At 29.6% G+C, this 22565-nt stretch overlaps 3 protein-coding genes across 10 annotated transcripts; all 3 read right to left on the bottom strand.

Annotated features, from left to right (window-relative positions):
- Positions 1-991: 991 nt before the first annotated feature.
- Positions 992-8501, bottom strand: LOC132950975 (troponin T). 5 transcript variants are annotated; one of them, XM_061022620.1, is made up of 12 exons: positions 8418-8501; positions 6894-6947; positions 5756-5773; positions 4976-5002; positions 4326-4353; positions 3869-4213; positions 3557-3778; positions 3194-3286; positions 2999-3079; positions 2854-2932; positions 1376-1515; positions 992-1288 (listed from the first exon to the last, which is right to left on the bottom strand). In XM_061022620.1, the coding sequence occupies exons 2-12, from the start codon at positions 6917-6919 to the stop codon at positions 1190-1192; spliced, it is 1158 nt and encodes a 385-aa protein (XP_060878603.1). In that variant the 5' UTR covers positions 6920-6947; positions 8418-8501; the 3' UTR covers positions 992-1189. The 5 variants fall into 5 exon arrangements, 4 of the variants coding, with proteins under 4 accessions (XP_060878603.1, XP_060878602.1, XP_060878605.1 ...); XM_061022619.1 differs by lacking the exon at positions 2854-2932 and adding an exon at positions 2512-2590 and having other exon boundaries at positions 8418-8498; XR_009665272.1 differs by lacking the exon at positions 992-1288 and adding an exon at positions 2512-2590.
- A 1893-nt stretch (positions 8502-10394) lies between these two features.
- Positions 10395-12817, bottom strand: LOC132950976 (probable dolichyl pyrophosphate Glc1Man9GlcNAc2 alpha-1,3-glucosyltransferase). Its single transcript, XM_061022623.1, has 6 exons — positions 12609-12817; positions 12200-12472; positions 11059-11260; positions 10756-10977; positions 10596-10701; positions 10395-10533 (listed from the first exon to the last, which is right to left on the bottom strand). Coding segments are annotated over exons 1-6 (864 nt in total). The 5' UTR covers positions 12668-12817; the 3' UTR covers positions 10395-10531.
- Positions 12818-13572: 755 nt separating this feature from the next.
- Positions 13573-20018, bottom strand: LOC132950974 (T-complex protein 11-like protein 1). Of its 4 annotated transcripts, none has more exons than XM_061022614.1 (11): positions 19879-20018; positions 17950-18062; positions 17730-17882; positions 17257-17377; positions 17061-17174; positions 16864-16983; positions 15331-15454; positions 15123-15256; positions 14871-15055; positions 14632-14795; positions 13573-14553 (listed from the first exon to the last, which is right to left on the bottom strand). In XM_061022614.1, the coding sequence occupies exons 2-11, from the start codon at positions 18030-18032 to the stop codon at positions 14345-14347; spliced, it is 1407 nt and encodes a 468-aa protein (XP_060878597.1). In that variant the 5' UTR covers positions 18033-18062; positions 19879-20018; the 3' UTR covers positions 13573-14344. The 4 variants fall into 4 exon arrangements, with proteins under 4 accessions (XP_060878597.1, XP_060878599.1, XP_060878601.1 ...); XM_061022616.1 differs by lacking the exon at positions 19879-20018 and adding an exon at positions 19628-19827; XM_061022618.1 differs by lacking the exon at positions 19879-20018 and adding an exon at positions 19234-19513.
- Between the last annotated feature and the right edge of the window lie 2547 nt (positions 20019-22565).

A 22565-nucleotide genomic window follows, 5' to 3' on the forward strand; every position in this document is an offset into this window, starting at 1 on the left:
ATTTTTTAATGCTGAAAATAAAAAGTTCAAATCTCGTTATAAGAACAATTTTGATGGTAAAACATTTATCTATGTTAAATAGTTTATTTTTTAGAATTTTCCAAATTATTAATTTTTTTTAAGAATAAATTAATTTAGAACGTATAATAACATTTTTTAAAAATATTATTTTTGAGAATTGCATGATATGAGTATATCTCTTAAATTATTTATTAATCATATCATTTTTACAATTTTTGTCATACGTTTAAGTAGTATCATTTTTTTTTTGTCATGTCTGTTATGTTACATCCTATATACAGTCTACTCGCACGACCATACTTTATTTGCTTCAAGCCCGATTGGATGTTTGAGAAAATAATATATTATATAATTATAATTTAAACTAACTGTAATATTATATTATATAAATAGAGAATAACTTTGCAAGTATCGGTGTAGCTATTGATTTATCATTATTTGCATGTCCTTCTGAATTATATATAATATTATTATATTATACTTATAATTACGATCGATTGAGATAAAATTTCTTTCTTCCATTGATAATAATATATTAATTTTTTAATGCACTTATTAAATTCCGTATCGCACATAACAAATTTTAGGTACTGAACACGGTAGATACCTTTATATGTATACGTTCAACGTATAATATAATATAAGATGGTATAATTATTGTTTATATATATACAAAGAAATATAATATAATAATATTAAACAAGACGTTTTTAATGTCGGTTATAAATTTAAAAATACCAAACAAACTTCTACTATAGAAGTGAATAAATTTATATAAAACATTTAAAATTAAATTAAATACGACTCGTTTAAATTCACAAGTTTTTTTTCAATAAATTATATAAAGGACAATAACGGGATTGACAATAATAATAATATGTCCGGTCCGCGCCAAAAATATTGTCGATTGTCGTCTATATAAATAAATACCTATAATATATTATACTTAAATACTTAATAATCTATCAACTTCATCCTCAAATGTTTATTGTTAATCTTTTGTCCTGTACAAACAAACAGTATTTAAATGGTACAATTATTCATTTAATATATTTTTTTTTTACATTGAGGCAGAAGTATATAATAAGTTAAATTCATTTCATTCATGGTTTTTTTTTTTTTTTGAAATTGGTCTTTCAGATATTTTTTGATTACGGAATTATCATTATTATTCTTCCTCTTCCTCTTCCTCTTCCTCTTCTTCTTCCTCTTCCTCCTCTTCTTCCTCCTCTTCCTCTTCTTCTTCCTCCTCTTCTTCCTCTTCGACCTGTAAAAACAATCGCAATCGCAAAGGGTTAGTAAATAACATTTAAGGAAGATAACCAATATCGTGGTAAATATCACGGGAATTTACTTCTTCCTCAGCTTCTTCGTCGGAAGGTAGGCCGAACGGTTCTTCATCTTCCTCGTTCTTCTTGAGCTCTTCCTCTTCGGGTGTGTCTGGGTCATCCTTCTTCTTGCCCGGACGTTCGCCGAACCATTTCGGTAACCGTCCTGCGAACACGGCATGGGAGAGGTTTAATTAACACGAACATATTATTATATTTACACGTTCAGAGCAGAGGAACACAAACATCTTTTTGGGTTATGCAAAATGATTGGTTTAGATGGGTAGATAGGTAAGGTAGGTCGGTAAGTAGGCATATTTGTTCATAATTTTAGATGGTCATGTAGTATAAAAAATGGTAAAAAAAAGCACTAAAATGTGAGTAAACCTAATAAATTCTCGACGGCTCGAAAATTAAATGAGACTTGAACAATTTCAGGAGTAATCCTTTGCGGATTTATAGCTACTTACTACTTTTTAGTACCTACATAATACGTCTTTATATAGTGTAATCGCGTATATTATCATATTTTTGAGACGTCGAGAATCTACTGCAATAATATTATTATGGATTTACCTTGTTGTTGCATGTGGTAAACAGTAAATATATATAATATGTTTTTATAAACATTTTACAAACATCATATAGGTAAGCGATTGACTCTTGTAACACTCAAAATGTATAGGATTAATAAATCACGGATTGTGAAAATATTCTTAACTGAAATTTTCTTAAAAAACCTTTTGAACATAAATACCGACTAACTGATTTGGCAAGGTAAATATTATATAACTGGACATCTATAATGTATATGACGTGTGAGTAGAATCATAAAATATAAATTATAATATGCGCAAATAGGTATCTGATTAGTGTTAACTGTTAACTGTAGATAATATAATGATTTTGAGAATCATCGAACATTTCAAACAAGCTGTAAATCTTTACACGATATATTGTGAGTAATATAAATTTAACAGCTTGAATAATCGTAATCAAAATCACTCGATTACAGTGATTCATAACTCATAAGTATCTATATTAGGTATTCCTAGAATGTAATCTGAATAATTTTTAACTCGATAATTGGAATTCACGAAATCGATAAATTTGACGATGAATCTCTATAAACGGATTTTATATAAGCGGGTTTATTACTTACCCTTAGCGCGGCCACCAAATTGGTCACTCTTTTCTGTCCATTGTTTTTCCATCGATTCTTTAGTGGTTTCCATATAACCCTAAAAAAAATTCAAACAAAAAAAATAGGAAAAGGTATCGTGCATGCGGGTACGAAAAATCAAAACATGGGTTTGGCCGAAACTAAATGTTATAAAACTCGGACATCTATTATCGGGTGTGATATAGGCTGTGGTAGGGAAACACGAGAGGGGATCGACAGACTTAGCATTACTGATAGTGGACGATTTTAGTATGACATAGGTGATAGGAGTTTCTGGCCGTGAGGGAAAAGCATGCCGAAAATCGCAACATGTTTACGTACTTCTACTTCTTTTCATGAATTGTTCGTATTTACGATTCCAGTTAGACTCGGACTTTTCTCCTATCATCTCTTCCAGACCCTATTTATTTCGTTAATATCTCTGTATAGATCTCTGTATACGTTTATATAATACGTGCACACTTACTCCTTCGAACAGCTTCTTTTTGTCGTCATAGGACCTCGTGTCCACTCGCCTCTCGTACTTGGAAGCGACTTGGATCTTGGGCTAAGCAACGTATAAAAATATGTTAAGCCAACGCCAACCGAATAGTAAGATCATAATATGTATGTACTATGTACTAAATATACATGATCGTTATGTTATATGGTGCGCACTTACTGGGTATTTGCCGGTTAGGGCTTCGGGGTCAAGACCCTTCTTCAGAGCCTTGTGGCGGAGCTGTTGCTTTTGACGTTCTTTCAACTCTTTCAACTGAAACACAAGCATTCATTATTGTGAGAGTCCGCATTAGATACCAACCAGTAGCGTAGACATGATTTCGTCATAGGAGAGGAAAATTGGAAAATACCCACCCTCTCAAAACTTTTTAGTAGGGTAATAAAAAGTTAATGGGGGGAGGGGTCTGACCCCCACGTCCCCCCTTGTCTACGCCACTGATACCCACACATCACGACCACCAATATCCGAAGGTTTAAAATATGATTATATAATATAATATTCCATAGGTAGGTAATTACTTACGTCGTATTCTTGTCTCTTCTGTCTTTCCTCCAAATCGTACTTTTCTGTTTCCAGCTTGATGATCTGGTCCCAGAGTTCAGTGGCTTTGAATTGGAGTTTTTGCACAGAGAAACCTTCAATGGTCAACGGTTTGATTCTGAAGCTCAACGATATTTTCTTTTCTTCTTCGATCTGTTCTCTGGTCTTGTTGCGTTCAAGTTGGGCAGATGTCATACTCAACGCCTATTATATAATATGAAATAAAAGCAAAATAAATTGAATTACATTATGAACAAATTAAACCCCTCGTCAACGATTGCATTGAACACTTACGCCTTCTTTTTTGCTGATGGTGAAGTTGGGTCCTTTTGATTTATTTGTTTGTTCCTTGAGAGCAGCCATCATAGCTTGGCGTTTTTTCTCGGCCTCTTCCAGACGTTTACGTTTTTCTTCAATGTCCTTTTGTTTCTTTTCCTCCACTTCTCTTTGTCTGCGTTCTTCTTCTTGCTTTTTTCTCTCGGCCATCCTCTTCTCTTCTTCCGCTCGCATCACCTTGCGCTTGGCCTGTTTTTCCTTCAACTTCTTTAAGTCGTCTTCTTCCTTTGACCGTTGTTTGCGCCATTCTTGAATGTACTCTTTAAGCTGTTCGTCTAAGGCTGAGGATTTCAATTCTTGCCTCTGGTTAAAATCAAAAATCGTTGGTCAGTTATAAAAATAATTGAACACAGTTAAATGTAATGTACATAGTTATATAATAAGATAAAATGTTAACAGAAAATAGATCAATTACCTTAACGAATTCGGGATCTCCATCTCCACTAAAGTTTGCGAAAATAAAAAGTAAAAAAAGTATACATTAATTTCGATATCAATACATTGTTTTTTTTATGGGTTGATGACACCGTGATGTTATTTGCCCTGCGGGGGGCTTGTTATTTATAATGTGTGATTAATAAATGGGTCATTTGAATTTTGGCACCAGTTAACTGTAACAGGATATATTGTCAGAATAAAAATAATTTTTAGTAACGATGCCATGTGGCCTATCGCCAGGCAAAATTAATATATAGTAAAGACACGCAAAATTTATTGTTAAAAAAATTTGCACACAAAATCAGTTTAATGTATGTTTATACTTCAAAAAACATTTTAAATTAGTTAAGAAAAAACTATTTTTTAATCGTTCTAAATCTAATTATACAAAACCTCTTAATATTGCTATAGCTAATATTTTAGAATAAACATCTAACGTTTCTAATTTCCAATAAACTAATAAAATTAATACCATTCTGTCTACATTCTAATTTTACTACTAAAACAATACTGCATAAACTAAAGGCTTATTGTATGGATTGTTTGCACTAAGCCTTTTCTACTTTCTACTTAAGAATCAACTCAGTACACATATTTTACTTTTAACTCCCACTGCAGTAAACTTACTCTTTGCTTTTTTCAGGCTCCGGTTGCCTGCGCCAAAAATTGACGATTTAGACAAATTCCAAAAATATCACAAACATATAGAGTGTACACTGTACAGTGTACATAAGTCGATTTGTATTTATAAATTGTACTTTCTTTAAGTACATAATATAGCTATTATTAATTTATGAATTTTTGCATTTTAAAATATATATATATATATAACTAATAAATACTATGGATAATAATATAGTCAAAGTGCAATGTATGAAATATTCAAAATGTTGTAGTTTTTATATTATCATAATATTATGTAGGTAGGTATATAAATATATATATAATGAAATGTAAAAATAATTCCTGCAACATTACGTTGTACACTCTATTAATAAGGAATAAGCCAAATAAACAATTCGGGTGCTCAATACACAAAATCATTTGGCTTATAACGTATTTACAATTTTGAAAAGCGTGCAAAAATAAGCAAGTTGAGCTAATGAAATAAAACCAAGTGACTGAAAATCGAAATTAACATCGTATAAGTGAATTCCTTGGCAAACATTTATTAATAAATCGTTTAGACTGCTATAAATTTTAAGTTCTTGTCACCGAGTTCATTTCTAGCTCAACATTCATATATATGTACAATGCATTTGAAATTATTCTTTCCAACACTTCACTCTCTACAAATTTTTTTTTTTGTATCTCCAACATTTACATGTTTACTCGCTAATTCCTTTCAAATGCTTTTGCAGTAGCAATTTATAAGCGCAAAAAATAATTTAATATTTTGAAACTTACGTTTCCTCTTCGGAATCACTGAAACATATTATGTTCAATGTAAATTTTATAAAATGTATATAATATGTACTTAATCACATTAATGAACGCCTAAAATATTATAATTTATATACCTACAGACCGGTTAAATCTGGACCTACTAACCAAAAATATTCAAAAGCAAAATTTGTAAAAAACATTGTGAAAACGTCCGTACTTATAACTTGTTGGTCTGTGAACCGAAAATTAATTTAAATGTTTGAAGTGTATTCAGAAGTAAAACTTTATAAAATTGTCTAGTAAAAAGTATAGTTACTCAGACGTTATCACGATTATAAGTTATCGTTCACATGCGAGTTGATATAGGTATATAATATAATACAGCCATATAGTTAAGGGAAAACAAATTGTCTTTGGATACTAACAATAGATTAGTTTAAAAAAAAAATTATACACTTAATAAAATCAACGCAATTAAAATATGATAGGAATATCGATGAAGAAATATCTATATATTTATTATTTGTAGTTGATAAGTAGGTACTAGGTACATAATATTTATAAATATTTAATTATTTGGTTAGAAATGGATATCATGCCCAAGTGTTTCTTTTATACATAATAAAATCGATTTACTGTCATGTAAATCTCAAGAAGCTCGTGTTCACCGAGTTATTTAAAACATAAACAAAAATAAAAATATAGACTGGTGAATAAAACAATAAGGTCAACGAAGAACGTGAAAATATTACAATTGATTATTGCAATTTACATTGGAATGAAACTTGATCTAAGCTTTAAGATAAAGTTTCATTTTGTCCGTCTAGTTATTTTACGTAGGTTATAATAGGTAGGTAATGAAAATATCGCGTGCCTATCCACCATTCTAAGTATACAATTATTTCGAATATATTCGCGTAGACTATACAGGTAATACGCCCAAGTATAGTATTTTCAAACAAATGTAGTCGGGCACGATGTAATATATTATTATACAAATTTAAACATAACTCGGATGAACAATAATCACGTATTGGAACGTGTATAACGAATGTCATTAACCGACGTATTTATTATTCCAAAAGAAAATAAACTATCCAACCCATCCTATATTATTTGCGGTATAGAAAGGTTATTTAATTTTTAAAAAATTACTTACGTGTACACTTCTTCTTCGTCAGACATGGTTACGCGTGTGTCTAGGGCCTAGTCTCTGTAAACAAAAATAATATAAATTAAAAACCGACCGAAACGTGTAAATCGCGGGCACACGAAATGGGTATCTCGTTCACCCTGTCCCAAGCGGTTTTATTTGAAAATGTATTTCTCGCGGAGAAACGACCGGTAGACGTTAATTCTGAAAATATGTGGGAGGGATCGGCGGCGGTGGATCCCGTTGATATTAATAGCTGCTGCCGGTTCGGGCTGCCAACATTGCCTTTTTACGACCCACAAAATCCTAACGCGTCTATTTATATAAAACGCGCATAGTACACCGGTGCGTATATAGTATTATGCGGAGAGACAAATCGTCCGGGATTTCGACAGTAATATAATATAGTAAAACACATAATATTATGGTCCATTATTGTATGGGTGGTCGGGTGTACGAATTCAGTTTTCTAAATCGTCACCGGGAAATCTATTTGATTCTACATTCACAAACAATAAATAAATACTTATTAAACAATACCAGTAAAAGATTACTAGAACCCCGCTAGGGGGACCAAAAATAACAATTTTTTTGTATAATAAAAAACAATGATTAATATTCCACATTAGGTAGAGTATATTAGAGTATACTAGAGATGACGATCGCTTTATTAAATCTGTCGGAATAATTCGAGACAATTCCATCTAACAAATATTTGCGTTTAAGAGGACGCCACACGGATATTTGTTCTCTCTGTCCTACAAGTGCGTAAAATACCAAGTATACGCTCAGCAGATAACGTTTAGCTCCGTTAGTTTAAACATTTGAGTGAATCGATTGAATTTAATAGTGCCGAACGCCAAAACAATACCATTTATACCACAAACCAGCCATTACATACTAATAGACAGCTGGTTATAGTGCACGTTTTCCGATAATGTTTTTCAAGTCGAAATAATGCACTGAGAAAAAGCTCTCAAACACATACTATATCCAACGGTTCTGACGTCTGCAGGATTTTTGCATTTTCATGATTACGGAGGTCTGTATAGGGTACACGAGAAAAATTCAAGACCAGCTGATATAAAAAAGGCATAATGTCATATATGGTGCCCGACACGATCGAAAGAAGTCATTTTGACGCGTGGGCGAAACAGAAAAAACTCCTCTAGCTCCCAATACGAAACGCATATCATTATTCCAAGAACGGCGCGACATGAACCCGGATAAACGCACACTAGGTTATCGATTTCCTCGGAAAATCTTATGTTGATTTTCGCTCGTCGTCCTGAAGTTGTCCACCACCAACCCTCGATCGAATCCCGAATACGCCAACATGTGATTTAGGTAGGCACTCATCGGACCGTCACGAAATCTCACGTAGCTTGTGAAAATATATAGCGAAATAGCAGGTAGGTAGATTTCATTATTAGGGGTCTAGCCGACGCGATTACTACGATACAGTAACGAAATGTAGAGTACGATATTATTGTGTTATAATTAAATATTATGTATGGATGGTGTACTTACAAAAAAGATAATATATGTATACCGCGACGGAGGTCCCACTAACGTCTGCGGACGACTGATCGCCGTTGGAGTTCGAGATCGCCGATTAAACTCGTCCCCACCAAACCGGGGCTCGCGGACAGGAAATCTATCCGGGATATTTTTGGCATTTTCCAGTTGTATCGTATAAACACGTATACATACATATCATCATGTTTTACGTATGGAAAATGTGGTGGAAAAAAACGATAATAATAATAGTATAATAGCGAGAAGACGACGAAAAAGACCATTTGATCCTAACTGACGGGTCGGTGGTGGAGGGGAGGACTTCAAAAGTGTGTCAAAAATATTAACGCACTCGCCGTTGCCCGCCATGGGAATTTATTATTACATTGGGAGTATATCTGTGGTTTGTTTTTAGAATTCCCAGAGTACACGAACGTATTATTACCCGTCACCTCGGGTGCCACGAATTTATGCCGACGACAGCGCCTGATAATTAATAATTAACACCTTAAATGACATTTTAATATTTGATGGCATTCATCTTTTGGGTAGATACATTGTACATACATGGCTACATGTATACCAGGCTCTTAATATGAGATAGGAACCTAAGATTGTGTGATTGTATAATTTATATGTATATAATATGTAATATTTAGAAAAATCATAAATGAAAATCTAGTAATATTCAAAATACACGAATGTCACAAATGTATACAATTACAATACATACAATACACAAAGTTTGATGCATACATTTAATATTTAAAAAATGAGCACTCGTTTATTAACAAACTAAATAGAAAAAAATTCTAAATAACAAGTATTTTTTTGATTTTTATATGCTTGCATAATTTGATAGGAAAGAGAAATATTTAAGCATGAATTTAGGTAATTAGTGCAATAGTTCAACAAGTATGTATAAATATAATTTTCGCTAGGTAGGTATATAATTAACTCAATACAACAGATTTGTACTATGTAGTGACAGTAATAAAAATTATCAAAATGTTTTTTAAGCAAATATTAATAAATCCTTAATTTTAAAATGCCCTCGTTCTTTACAGTTATATACTTGTATGTGTAAATTCATAAAATTATATAATTTATTGGCTAATGTAATATAAGTAGTATTTTATCCAACAGTAAAAAACACCTATACTATTATGGAATGAAGTAAGCATCAATGGTAGAAATGGATATCTTTGATCAAACCTTAAAACCATCCATCCAACCTCAGTCAACAACAACAATGGCCCTAGACTTATTAAATACAATTTTTCTATACGATTCAATGATTTAAATTTACCAGTATTATACAAAAATGAAACATTAACTAAAAGTAGTAGTGATTTAGTAATGAATTCAAATGGCTTAAACAACAATGGAAAAACAGAATATGTAGAGATAGTTGATAACATTGTAAACATGGAACAGTCATTTGTTGAGGTGAATACTAATAATCTGTAAAAAAATAATAAACATGTACCTATTTAGATATAAGATAAAAAGAAACATTGAATTGCTTACGTTAATGGTATGACGGCTAGCAGTAAAGCTTTCTCGTGAACATGCCAACCAAACATAAATGAAGTCAAACCACATAATATAAGGCATCGAACAAAATCAATAGGATTTCTGTCAAATTTCCAAAGTTTATATAAACATGGCTGAAAAATAACAAAATATTAATACTTAAATAAATAAAAACATAATAATAAATTAATTTAATCAGTTTTAGTATTATACAATATATTATGTTCTATAAATATCTATCTCTGAATAGTTATGGGACTATTAATACATTTTACAAGTAAAAACAAAAATAGAGAATATGTACTTGTATACATATTTTCTTATATCTGGTCACATGAGTTAAAAATATATAAATGTAATAAACTAATAGATTTACAAGACAGAAGTATTATAAAACAAATAGTAGGCCCATTGTCTAAACAAAGAAGAAAATAATGCATAACTTACCAACATAAAAATTATTGTTAAAATAAAAGTAATCTGAGGAGTAATTGATGGCAAAACAGTATGTTCAAATTCTTGAACTAAGCCTCTCGTCATTGATGCTGAATTATTATTTTTTATCAAATCGTAGTCTTTATCTAAAATAATTCTTTATCAGAAAATGCATAAGGAATCCAAATAGATAAATGAAGCATATAAATCTATAGTTACATGTAATTTTAGCACCAATATCAGCTGCATTATATAGGGCCCAAAAGTTTGGTGCCCAATAGGCATGTGACAAACCTCGTTTGAATGGAAATAGCTGTTTAAAAACCTATGAAAAAAATTAAATTAGTAGAATTAAGATTTATATTCTAATTAGTAGTACCTGTACAATTTGACCATTGAATACAAAAGGTCCAAATGATATACTAGATACACCGAGAACAATTAAACCTAATTTTATAAGTCTTTTCATTGCAAATTGTACGTTTTTTCTAAAACAAAAGTGTTTTAATAAATATACAAAATATGCTGGAGCCAAATATAAATAAATATGCTTGAAATTCAACAGAACCGTAAACCAAAATGCACCTCTATAGTTTTCACCCTAGAAAAAGCAACTAAATTAGCAAAAATAACACGATTTATTAAAAATATATTGAAATTATAGTTTAAAAGTAATTTTTACCTTTAAAATGTGTGATATTGATACAAGTAGGATTCCGAAAAGAAAGCCATTGTACTGAAAGTGTATTTGGTCAATAAGCAATAATGTCACATTGGCTATTAACAAAAGTTCAATGACAAAAACAGAAATTTTACTTTCATCCATATGTTTTTTCTTTTTAGTTTTGGGCGATTTCACAAGTAATGCAATTGACTGAGCACATCTTAAAACAATATTTTGTTTGTTAGTAAATTTTAATGCAGATCATATTAAAAAATATATCAGATTGATTCGAAAATGTATCCATCATGTTATTCTAACACCTGTTTCTAGTTAGAAACTATTTAATTATTTTAAACTTTTTATAAGAAATGTTGTTATTTACATTTTCAAAGTTTATATAAAACAACTGATAGTTTATACTCCAAATGCCAGTGTACTAAACAGACATTATTTGGGCGATTGTTTCATTTAATACATAGACTTAAAGTTATGGGCAATGTGAAGCTTAGGGCCGTTCTGACAATGTCCGGTTAAAGCTAGCCGACTGATAACTGGTTTTATTACCGGCAGAATTTGCCCGGTTAAGTGTCTGTTAACTTTAACCGGACATTGTAAGAACGGCCCTTAAAGTTATTATAAGTAACAATGTAAATAGTATGGATACAATAAACATTCATAAATTGCCTAATAAAAAAATAATTATTTAAGACAACAATAAAATCTTCAAAAGGAAATTTTAAAATAAACATTATTTTCCATAGTTGATAGCTACAGAAAAGTACTAGTAGTTCCATAAATATTGAATAATAATATAATAATATTTATAAGTACAATATAAATAATACTTTTTAACTTAATTTCAAATATAAAAAAAAAAAAAATAGACTTGGCAAAACTGATATAAAAAGGCGAAGAAGGGGAAATATGTTGGCAAAATATTCAAGCTGCATTGCTCATCTAGAATATTAGAGTATTTATTAACGTTTTTGAAGTTGCTTTGGCAGTTCTATGTGTTCTATGATTAAGTTACTACTAAATATTAATTTACGTTGTGTACCTATTCACCTCAGTGGTATAATTAAATAATATCTAAACATACAACATACAAGTGTATAATATACAACATATGACATTGTTATGCAATTTGAATAATATTTACTTCCGAGATCCGTAATAAAAAACAAAATCAGTAATGATGACGCTAAGTCGCTGAAAGAATACGGTGGCGTTTGACGAGTAATTACGATTGTGTATCGATAACATGTCAATATCAACAAAAGCAGCAATTTGAGCCAAGAAGTATTCGAACCACGCAAAAAGTGGCGGATAGTCGATGGTCCATTCCGAATGGTTAGCTGAATACCACTGTGATATAGGCAAACTATACGTTGTGGCCAGCCAGTTGCGATGCACCTCGAAATCGGTCGAAAAACTGTCAAAACAGAATGAGACAACATTTTAGTGAGCACGATTGTGGATATTACAGAGACAAATATTAAACAACTGTTAATAGACTTAAGACAGCAAATAACAATGACGATCCCCGACGTCGGAGGACCTTCACTCACTAGGATGGCAACAGGAGCAACTTCACGCACGTTATGACGACGTGTAGGGAACTCGTCATTTTCGGTTTGAAAAGACTTGGTCAAGACGTAGATGAAAAGCCCATAGTCAGACGGATCGTATTAAATTTCATTATTGAGACGTAGTCGGCAAGTCAAAACGTTACCGGTATAACGATTTAATGATGAATAAATAAATTGTTAACTGTTATCACTGGTCCGCTTATCAACACTACGTCGGCGTCTAAAGTTTTGTTTAGGGCCGAACACGGCAAACATCATAACTTTTTAGACCTATAGTCGTTCGGATTTAAATAATATTTTCTATATTTTGGACTCTGGCGGCCTGGCGTGTATCTAAATTTAAATATCGTAATAAAGCCTTTTATACAAATTTAACACAGATAATGTTCCTAACATTAAATTTGATTGGTGATAGTCGATAGATCATAGGTCATAGGTTATAAAGTTATAATGTTTAAAGGGTGTCGACGGTCATAACTCGTAAGACATATAAATATTTAAAAATAGTACCTATTTAAATATACATATATTTATTGAGTATTCGTCAATGTAACAGCCCTTGCAAAATAAGCTGTTTTCAAATCACTGAAGAGAAAAAATAAAAAATGAATAATTTCATGAGACATTCACTGTAGGTACTCAGAAAAAAAGAAAATGTATACTCAAATCATACAAATATTATAATACACTATGTAGTACTAATACTATATAGTATATAATAATAAGTTATGCCCATCACCATTAAATGTGTACATACATAATAATTGATTGATACATTATATCATCAATCAAATTTTGAGTTTGAAATAAAAAAATGTCGATGGTGTAATGTTTATGATTATCTTCACTGTTTTGGTAATTTCAAACAAAATTCTTAATTTAATGATTCATAATTAATGTTTAGTACTTAAAAAATTGTTAATCAATAGTCAATACTCAATAGTTATAATTAGTAATTATGAAATATATCATCTTTATTATGTTGTAAAATACAGTACACATAATTTCTGTATAAAATAAAATGTGTATTATTCTATTTACTAAAATTAACTTACAACAATACCTGAGCTTGTTAACTTTAGAACAATATTGAAAATATCAGTCGGGGTTAATATAAAATATTTAATATTATATATTTATAAATCTTTACAATACTAAAATCTGCAATAATAAATAACAATTGTTTATACGCATATTATTTCTATGAATATACCTGGGATTCAAGTGTTACAAGCTGTCAAGCTAGTTCCATTTATCAACAATGATCATACATTTAAAGAATACAAAATAAAGTCCAAAGAATTATAGTATAACATGCTAGCTTATGCTATAACATACACAAATGTATTTTGTTATACATATATATTTTACTGATTAATATAATAATTATTACTATAAGTTATATCTTATATTAGATTTAGGCACGTAGCACTAGCTAATAAGTAACAATGATTTACACATTGAAGTATTAAACAGTAGAATAATATTGCAATTATAATTGTTATCAATATATTGTATTACAATAAGTTTTAATATTATATTGAAACTACAGAAATAAAATGTGATTCCATAATGTTCTAGATTCTAATTTGGTCACAAATTCATGTACCAAAAAAATAAATCAATGATTCAAAAAAAAAGTTTTAGTTAAAAAGTTAGTATAGGACAAAATAAAAGATAATATTCATTTTTAGTACACTGTCTTTGAGAGACAATCAAGGAAAATCACATTGATTCAGAAGATTTTTTAATATTTCATCATAAAACGTGGTAAATACTTTTCTGTTATATGTGATAAGATGCAAAAAACTGCCGGTAACGGCTGCTAATTCATTCTTGAATGCAGACAAGCCAAGTGGGCATTGCTGAGGAACTGCGTTGTCAGAACTGATGACTGCAGCAATAAACTCCTTGAAACGCTTCTCTGAAATAAGAATCAGATGAGATAAAAATGAAAACACTATTATTTATATTTTATATTGAATCAAAATAATGATATTACCAACTAGAGTTCTTATTTTATTGTCTGGGTTTTGGATCGACAAGACTTGAGTTTCAAGTGTATTGACCATATCTGGTGAAACAGGTAGTCCATCTGGATTAAGTCTACACATATATGTATTACAGTGATGAACTATCTGTTTTACAATACTTGGTATGACATTACTAGAAAGAAAAAAATTGATGTAGTATAATACACTACTATTTATAAATTAACATAGTCAGTATTATAATAAATACTTGTTGAAATCATTATGTTTAATGACGCGTAAAATAAACTCTTTTAAATCATTTTTGAAATTCATGTCTCTGGGAATAATGGAATTAGTTGTTGATATTGTTACAATAAAAGTAGATGCTGCCAGTATCAAAAGATTTAGCATTTTATTTGTTGCCAAATATCGATCTTTGTCTAATGATAAAGCCTGAAAATAATAACCAGCTATTTTATAAACAATGCCTTGATAATGCACATAATTGTAACCTTATTACCTCTGGGAATATAACATTTTCATTCCAATCAAATATTTCCATATAAGCTCTTGCAACTATATCGTGATAAGGTTCAGCAGTTTTTTCAAAATTAATGTGGCGTTTAAACCATTCGGCAGTCAAGTTTAATGCATCTGATAATAATTTTTTGTTAAAAATAAACATTAATCAATTGTAAATTACATAAAAAAAATTGGGATTAACCTACCTGGTTGAACTTTTAAATACTCTGCAAATTTATCTCGTTCATAATCAGCACTACAGGCATTTAATGCTCGTCGTTGTGCAGTTATCGTGAAATTTGCCATGTCAAGTTTCATCAAGCTCAAAGTCTACAAATAAATACCATTGGCATCCAACATATATATTAACATTTTTCAAATATCAATACTTAAATTAATTAGTATACACTTTAAAATTAATAACAATTACTGTAGATAACTGTCTACTGAAGCACTATGATATATTTAATTTTTAAAACAGGTGACTTAAAATCAGTATAATGTTTTTAAAACAATTTTATTTACTTTCAAAAAGTTAATAGTTGTAGCCTCTGTATGTACAAATAGTATATGCTTATTTTATAGTATAAAATATATAATAAATAAATGTTGAATAAATTACTCATTAAACTGTTAAATAAAGATTTTGTTTTGTTTATAGAAAAATGTCTATACTTACTACTTAGGTATGAGTTTTTAATAATTTGTCATGAATAAATAAATTGCTTGCTATTTTTTAAATACTAAATTGTGTTTAAACATATAATCGATTAAAATGTACAAGTAGGTACTTTGCAAGCAAGCTTATTCTATTATTTGTTTTTAACACTTTGGTCACTTGATCGAAAGTTCTGTGGTGAATAGGCTTACTGCCTCCATCAATATGTCATGAGATTAATTTTTCAAGTTACTCAACCCTTTGATAAGTTAATTTTTTTTACTATAACTCAACTCATTCACATAATTTTTGTAAATTGTAATTTATTGCTACTTATACTAAAAAGCAAACTTACAACAAATGTTTCCACCAAATTACCATTCGATCAGAGAACCCTCATCCAAAATTAAAGTAAATCACATTTAAGATTAAAATGTTACAATGCTAAACTGTGGGTTTAAACACAATTTAAATAAAAATTAATAAAATAAGCCACAGCATATTGAACAAATGTTTTAAAAACTGATATTTACCATACAAGACTAAAAATTTATTGACATTTAAAAATAATTATTTATTAGCTATAACTTTAAAATAATATTTAAAAATTGAATAAGAAAATTTACCTTTTATATGCTATATATCTTCTATCTTCATATATAATATAATAATTTCCACCTATTTTTTTTTAGATTACAGTATTGAATAATCTACATCATAGAAAATTTGTCAATGACAATTTTTTGTAGGCTATATATTGTATTTAAAATACTATTTTCAACAACAGTACTAATGCTGATCAAAATTATTTTGCAATTAATTTAATATTATAATTACAAAACTGTGTTGCTAATATCAATATGTTATCTCATCATTAATTCTGTGGTATGATAGAACATTTAAATTAGCTATTCAGACTATCATATAGGCACTTAAAATTTTTCCTAATTTAATTAATTATTGTAATTACTTTTATGATATTAAAATTATTGAAATTATTAAACAAAACCAAATAAAATAATATTTAGACAAATATTATTTTATCAGTTGCAAATATTTAAATCTTAATTTAGTCATTTACCTCTGTTATTCCTTTAAATATATCAACAGGATCATTTAATAGAGATAGAGCACGTATCGAATCGTCTCTTACTGGAGCACATATTTTTGACATCAAATTCAGTATAAACTTGGTATAATACTATTGAAAACAGGTAAATAAATGAGTTAAGACAAGCCATATTTAAAACTTTGTTGCTAATGTTATTTTATAATTACTTCAAAATCCAAAGAGTCATTGTCTATCTGATTTTGTATAGACTCTACATCTAAAACTTGAGCAATGTCTTCTTTCAATTTAGTATGTTGGTCTAACAACAAACTTGATAAGCTCTATAATAATTTTATTTTTATTTAAATTAATGAAGTTACTAAATTAGTAAAATAATAATACTAAACAAAAATGTTCACATACTATTTGAATTTCTGATAAAAGTATCATAGCTTGAGAATATACAGGAGGATCACTGTTTAATTGTTCACGCAACAACTCCCAAAATGCTTTATGCATCGTGTCTTTGACTTGTTTCATTAAACTAACAGAATAAAACATATTCAAAAATACATTAAATAAATATTCAAGAAACACAGATTTTATGTTTATAATCAGTGGCATGGTAAACATTTATAAACTATGATGCCCCAGTGTATATTTCAGTACCTACCCACTATTTATCCCCTTAATATAATATATACCTAGTACATAATATTAAAATTATTATGTGACTGTAAATATTTTAATTTTTGTTTTATGTTATTGGTTACTATAATGTATCAAACCACCCCCCCTCCCAAAAAAAAAAGTCCACCATGACGCCTGGGCATCATAAAAACCCATTCACCACGCCACTGTTTATAATACTATGTTCAGTTAGTTAATAATTTTACCTGTTATTTGGATGTTCTTGAGGCTCCAACTTGAAATTTTCATTGACTGCTATCTCATGAACAAGAGCAATATCTTCCAATTGTTTAGCAGCTACCATAATTTCAGGTAATGACAAGAACCTTGGAGGCGACGCAGCAGTTATATTACTTAACCTGAAGATTATAATAAAATAGATATAAAATAATCAATAACAAAAATGCTATTATGTTGAACTATTACATTTCTTGACGAGCTCCAGGAATTGGTCTATTTGGTGTTGATTTATTGTCTTGATCATTATTGGATGTATCTTCTGAACTCATTTTAAAGAAGTTTTTAATGAGATCTAATAACTGAAAAAATAAAATTAAAAATGTTTAAATTAAATGCATATATTTCAAAAATGTTTTAATAAATTAGATAATTGTAAAACAAGTAAACCTAGAACTTTTCAAACTAAACCTATAATCTTAATCAGATGAATCTATTTTAAATTACCTATATCTATGCATAAAGTTTGCAGCGTGGTGTTTTTAAAATTATTAGAGATATTATTGTCCTACGCTATAAAGCTCTAATATATGATAATGAATAATGGATCAATACACAATTTTGCAGATTTTAGGCTTGGGCTAATTTTTCTGAACAATTTTATAATAGACATTTTCAATTCGATTATATCTTTGGGAAGAATTGTTCGATGTTAACCAACTATATTAGGTATATTATAATTCAATAATAGATCATAATGGCTATTGTACCTAGTACAAATGTACAATAAGCGTCAATAAAAAGAGTTAAACAATCAAATACCACACATAATAGAAATAAGAATAGACATTGTATTTTTCAAAAAATATTAATCATAATACACCGTCACCCTAACAATATTGATGTATGAAATACAAAATATGTAAAATTATAGTTATCAATTTAAATAACAAAAATCATAACATTATTTTATAATTTTCAAGCTGTTAAATAAAAATTATTAACAAATTGATAATCAGATCGGACACCAAACATGAGGAACATGTTTATATATTATATTTTAAACATCAAAAAAACAATAAAATTATCTTTGGTTTATTACTATATCGGAATTATTTTTAAAGTTAATGAGGAGTACCTAGTATTGTTCACACAGAGGAGGAAAAAAGAGAAAAAAAAACAGTATATTTATAAATTATAATGATTAACCAATATTATACAGAGTACTTACATAGTGGGAAAATTATATTCAAAAAGTAACAAAAATAAAAATAATAGAACAGTAAAAAAAATTTACGAATTTTTTAAAGTAGATATTATGTAAATCTCGTAAAAACACTAAAAACCCGGATGGAAAATTAATAAAATTAAACTCAAGTGTCACACAACCGAACTGGAATGTGTACAAGGCACAACAAAAACCAAATGTAGTCGTTTCAGACGTCACAAAGGAATTGACAAAGGACTGGCGCTCAATTAATCAGGACTCTCGAGTTTCGATACGACGATGATATTAATATAAAACAAATATACCTTTTACGGTCATTGGCCTTGCGTCGAACATTTCAAGAACACTCAAAATTCGGAAATCTACTACCACATCAGCTACAATTTACCCCACGTATTTTTGTCGAAATCAGTTTTCAGGAAAATCGAAACCATCAAAATTATCTATTACTATTTATAAAACAAAATATTTGTGAAATCCTTAGTGATACACACAATCGGATACAGATCGTGAGCTCGGCGCTGCGTATAATAAATGGAATTTATTTTGTGTTTAGGACTTGGGTACATAAATGAGTGTCAAGTGTAAAGTGGATAACTTCGAACCCAATTTCCCGGTCGTCAGTCGATGACGTCTTCGCTGAAACGTTATATAGGTACATGATTGCGATGAGATTAAGTGCTAACTGCTAAGACTCACCTTTTAGGCAGTCAACTTCCTGGAAAACTATGTGTCACGGAAATGAAGTCAAACGACGAATATTTTGATCGTACCAAATAAAATAGTAAATATAATCGAATTTAACGAATTTTTTCCCAGTTTAGGTCAATGTAATATTATGAAAATAGGTGTTTTTTTACTAGCTGGCAGATATAATTCATAAACACGATTATCGTGTTTTTTACCTTATATAATATTATAACGTAATAACTCTAAACGCTCTTCAATACCTTATATCGTAGTAAGTTCACGACAATAATGTTTTTGTTGTTATTGTCCACAGCTACAGCTGTTAATACAATAAATAATAATATTATTATTGTTATTATGTATTCACCAGGATCCAGTATTCACGAACAATTTGCATTTATTTTATCGGTTTATCTTGGTTGATATCAATACACCATGGAAATAATAATCATATCATATGTTTGTAAGACAGTGTTGCCAGCCGTGGTTTGATAATTATTAAGTAACACTCACGATTAAAGATAGTAATATAGCAGTGGTAACACTTAACGTCAAGATCTACAGCGCCGGAAATGTTATTATTATAATTTGTTTTAATTAAAAAATTTAAAGGATAGTTGATAAATCTTAATTGTTATAAGAATTATCATGACATAATAATTAATAATGTGTAGATACCTACCTAGCAGTAGTGTTCATATAACTATTTTTTATTTAGGTTATAACTTATAACTTATAAAGTTATAACAATTTGAATATTTATTTATTTTTTATTTTTTGTATCGTTTTTTAAGTAGCTAGTAAGAGTACCTATGGCATGTGATGTGTATCTATAAAGTGTATAATATAGATAGCATACTGTATACTGCAGTATAAAGTGTATGTAATGTATGTATACATCACTATGATAATATAGATACCCATAACTACCTAGTGTTTGGATTATATATTGTTTCGGAACTTTCTATATTGATGAAGATGACCCACAACTGAATACATAAATAATAAACATTATATAATTCCATACTCGTATGGACTATAGATATATTGCCTAGTGTCTACAATCATAGCTCATAGATATATTATAATGTTTTGACTTTTTAGTAGTTTTCCCTTTATGTCTCTTTGCATTTCATCGTTTAATGTGTATATATTCCATAATATACAAGTTATAACATAACTTGTATGGAAGACGAACATACAAACGCTGAAGCACGGTTCTGGAAATCTGAAATATGGCAGGGGCATGAACTGAACGAGAAGCGAAAGTGAGGAACAGAGTCCCTCTTCTTTTTAAAAAATATTTATGCACTTACCCCCTTTTAATTATATTCTATTCAAAAAGACATTTAAATATTCAGGTATGCAAATTTTTTTTACACTTTTACATTCCCCTTCTAATTTTTCCCAATTTAAGCACTGTGCAGAGAGCTGCATTTTTTTCAGAAAAATGTAAATACTTAATTTTGGTACATATATTATAATTATTAAACTTGGACCCTTTAAAGCCCCATATTATAAGTATCTTTCTATAAACATAAACTATGGAATAAAGTATATAAACTAATACAAACTTTATATGCGTATTGCGTTCAGTACATCGCTAACGAGCAGTAAAGTTAGTAAATACCTATAAATTAGATTGTATATAGGTACTAGTTATATTGTACATTTGTAGTTTTTATCTATATAGGTATAATATATATAAATATATAATACAATATAGGTACATAACACACAGAGTACAGACATATGTAAACGTAAAAGTATAATATAATGTTAATGTATAATAACACTATAGTGCAGCTGGCGACCGCCTAAAATATAAGAAAAAATAAATGTTTTTTGCTTACAACCTGCAGGCGTCGTGTTGCGGGAACAAAAGAATATTGAAGAATATAATACGATAAACGACAGTAGGACTTGACTATATATCGTCCGTTAACGTACAATTGCACGACGACGACGATTCGATTTCGCATTATGCTTAAACATTTAATACACTACACCTAGTCACACAGTCTGTGTATAAACCTATAATACGACTATACTTTGCGGCTGAGTCTCCAAAAAATATTGTTTGAAAAGGTTTCATGGGGGAGGGGGGGGGGGGGAATTGACCACAATTTTCGTGCCTGCGACACATATTATAGGTATGTTATAAACTTATAACTTATAAATTATAATATACACAACAAAAAAAGTTCTAGTTCCTGGAGCCAAGTCCTTATTCGTGCACTAGGACACGGCGCTAATTAGTATTCTACTCCGGTGTCTGGATACGTCCACTGACCACTTATTACTTACCTAATTTAAAATATATACATATAGTCATGCAGCATTATTTAAATGTGTCTTTGTAGTTTGTAATTTGGATACTATTATTAGTTATTCTGACCCAGTATATGGTCTGATATTACTTTATGGGGTGGTTAATACTTAATTTTTAATTAGTCAAATCGGCTGTGGTTATGTATGTGACATTGTGACCTACCTTTGATGAGTGATGAGTGACCTATGTAATTACTCACTATACTTTGGCTGTTCCTAGGTAGGTCAAATTTTAATTACCTACATAATAATCTGGACCGGATTAACAATAGGGGTTAAAGAGGCTATAGCCCAGGGCGCAGTTGTTGATGAGGGCACTAGTTTTTTCAGTTATATACATATGTATGTATCTGAATAAATATTCACAATATAAAATTATTATACCAATACAGATAATCTGAAATACTTACTATAATTACTAAATAATTACTAAATCAAATTAGTATTCTTATTAGAAAATATAGGGGTGCTATAAAAAATATAGCTCTGGCCAAAGCCCTTAATCCACCTATGATGATATTAATAATAAATAATAATATTATGTCTTGATTATTAGTTATTACCGAATCATTATAACTGGCATGTAAGACGATGTGTAATGCTTTGTGAGTGTGTT

This window comes from Metopolophium dirhodum, chromosome 8 (genome assembly GCF_019925205.1).
Source record: "Metopolophium dirhodum isolate CAU chromosome 8, ASM1992520v1, whole genome shotgun sequence".
Classification (NCBI taxonomy): Eukaryota; Metazoa; Arthropoda; class Insecta; order Hemiptera; family Aphididae; genus Metopolophium; species Metopolophium dirhodum.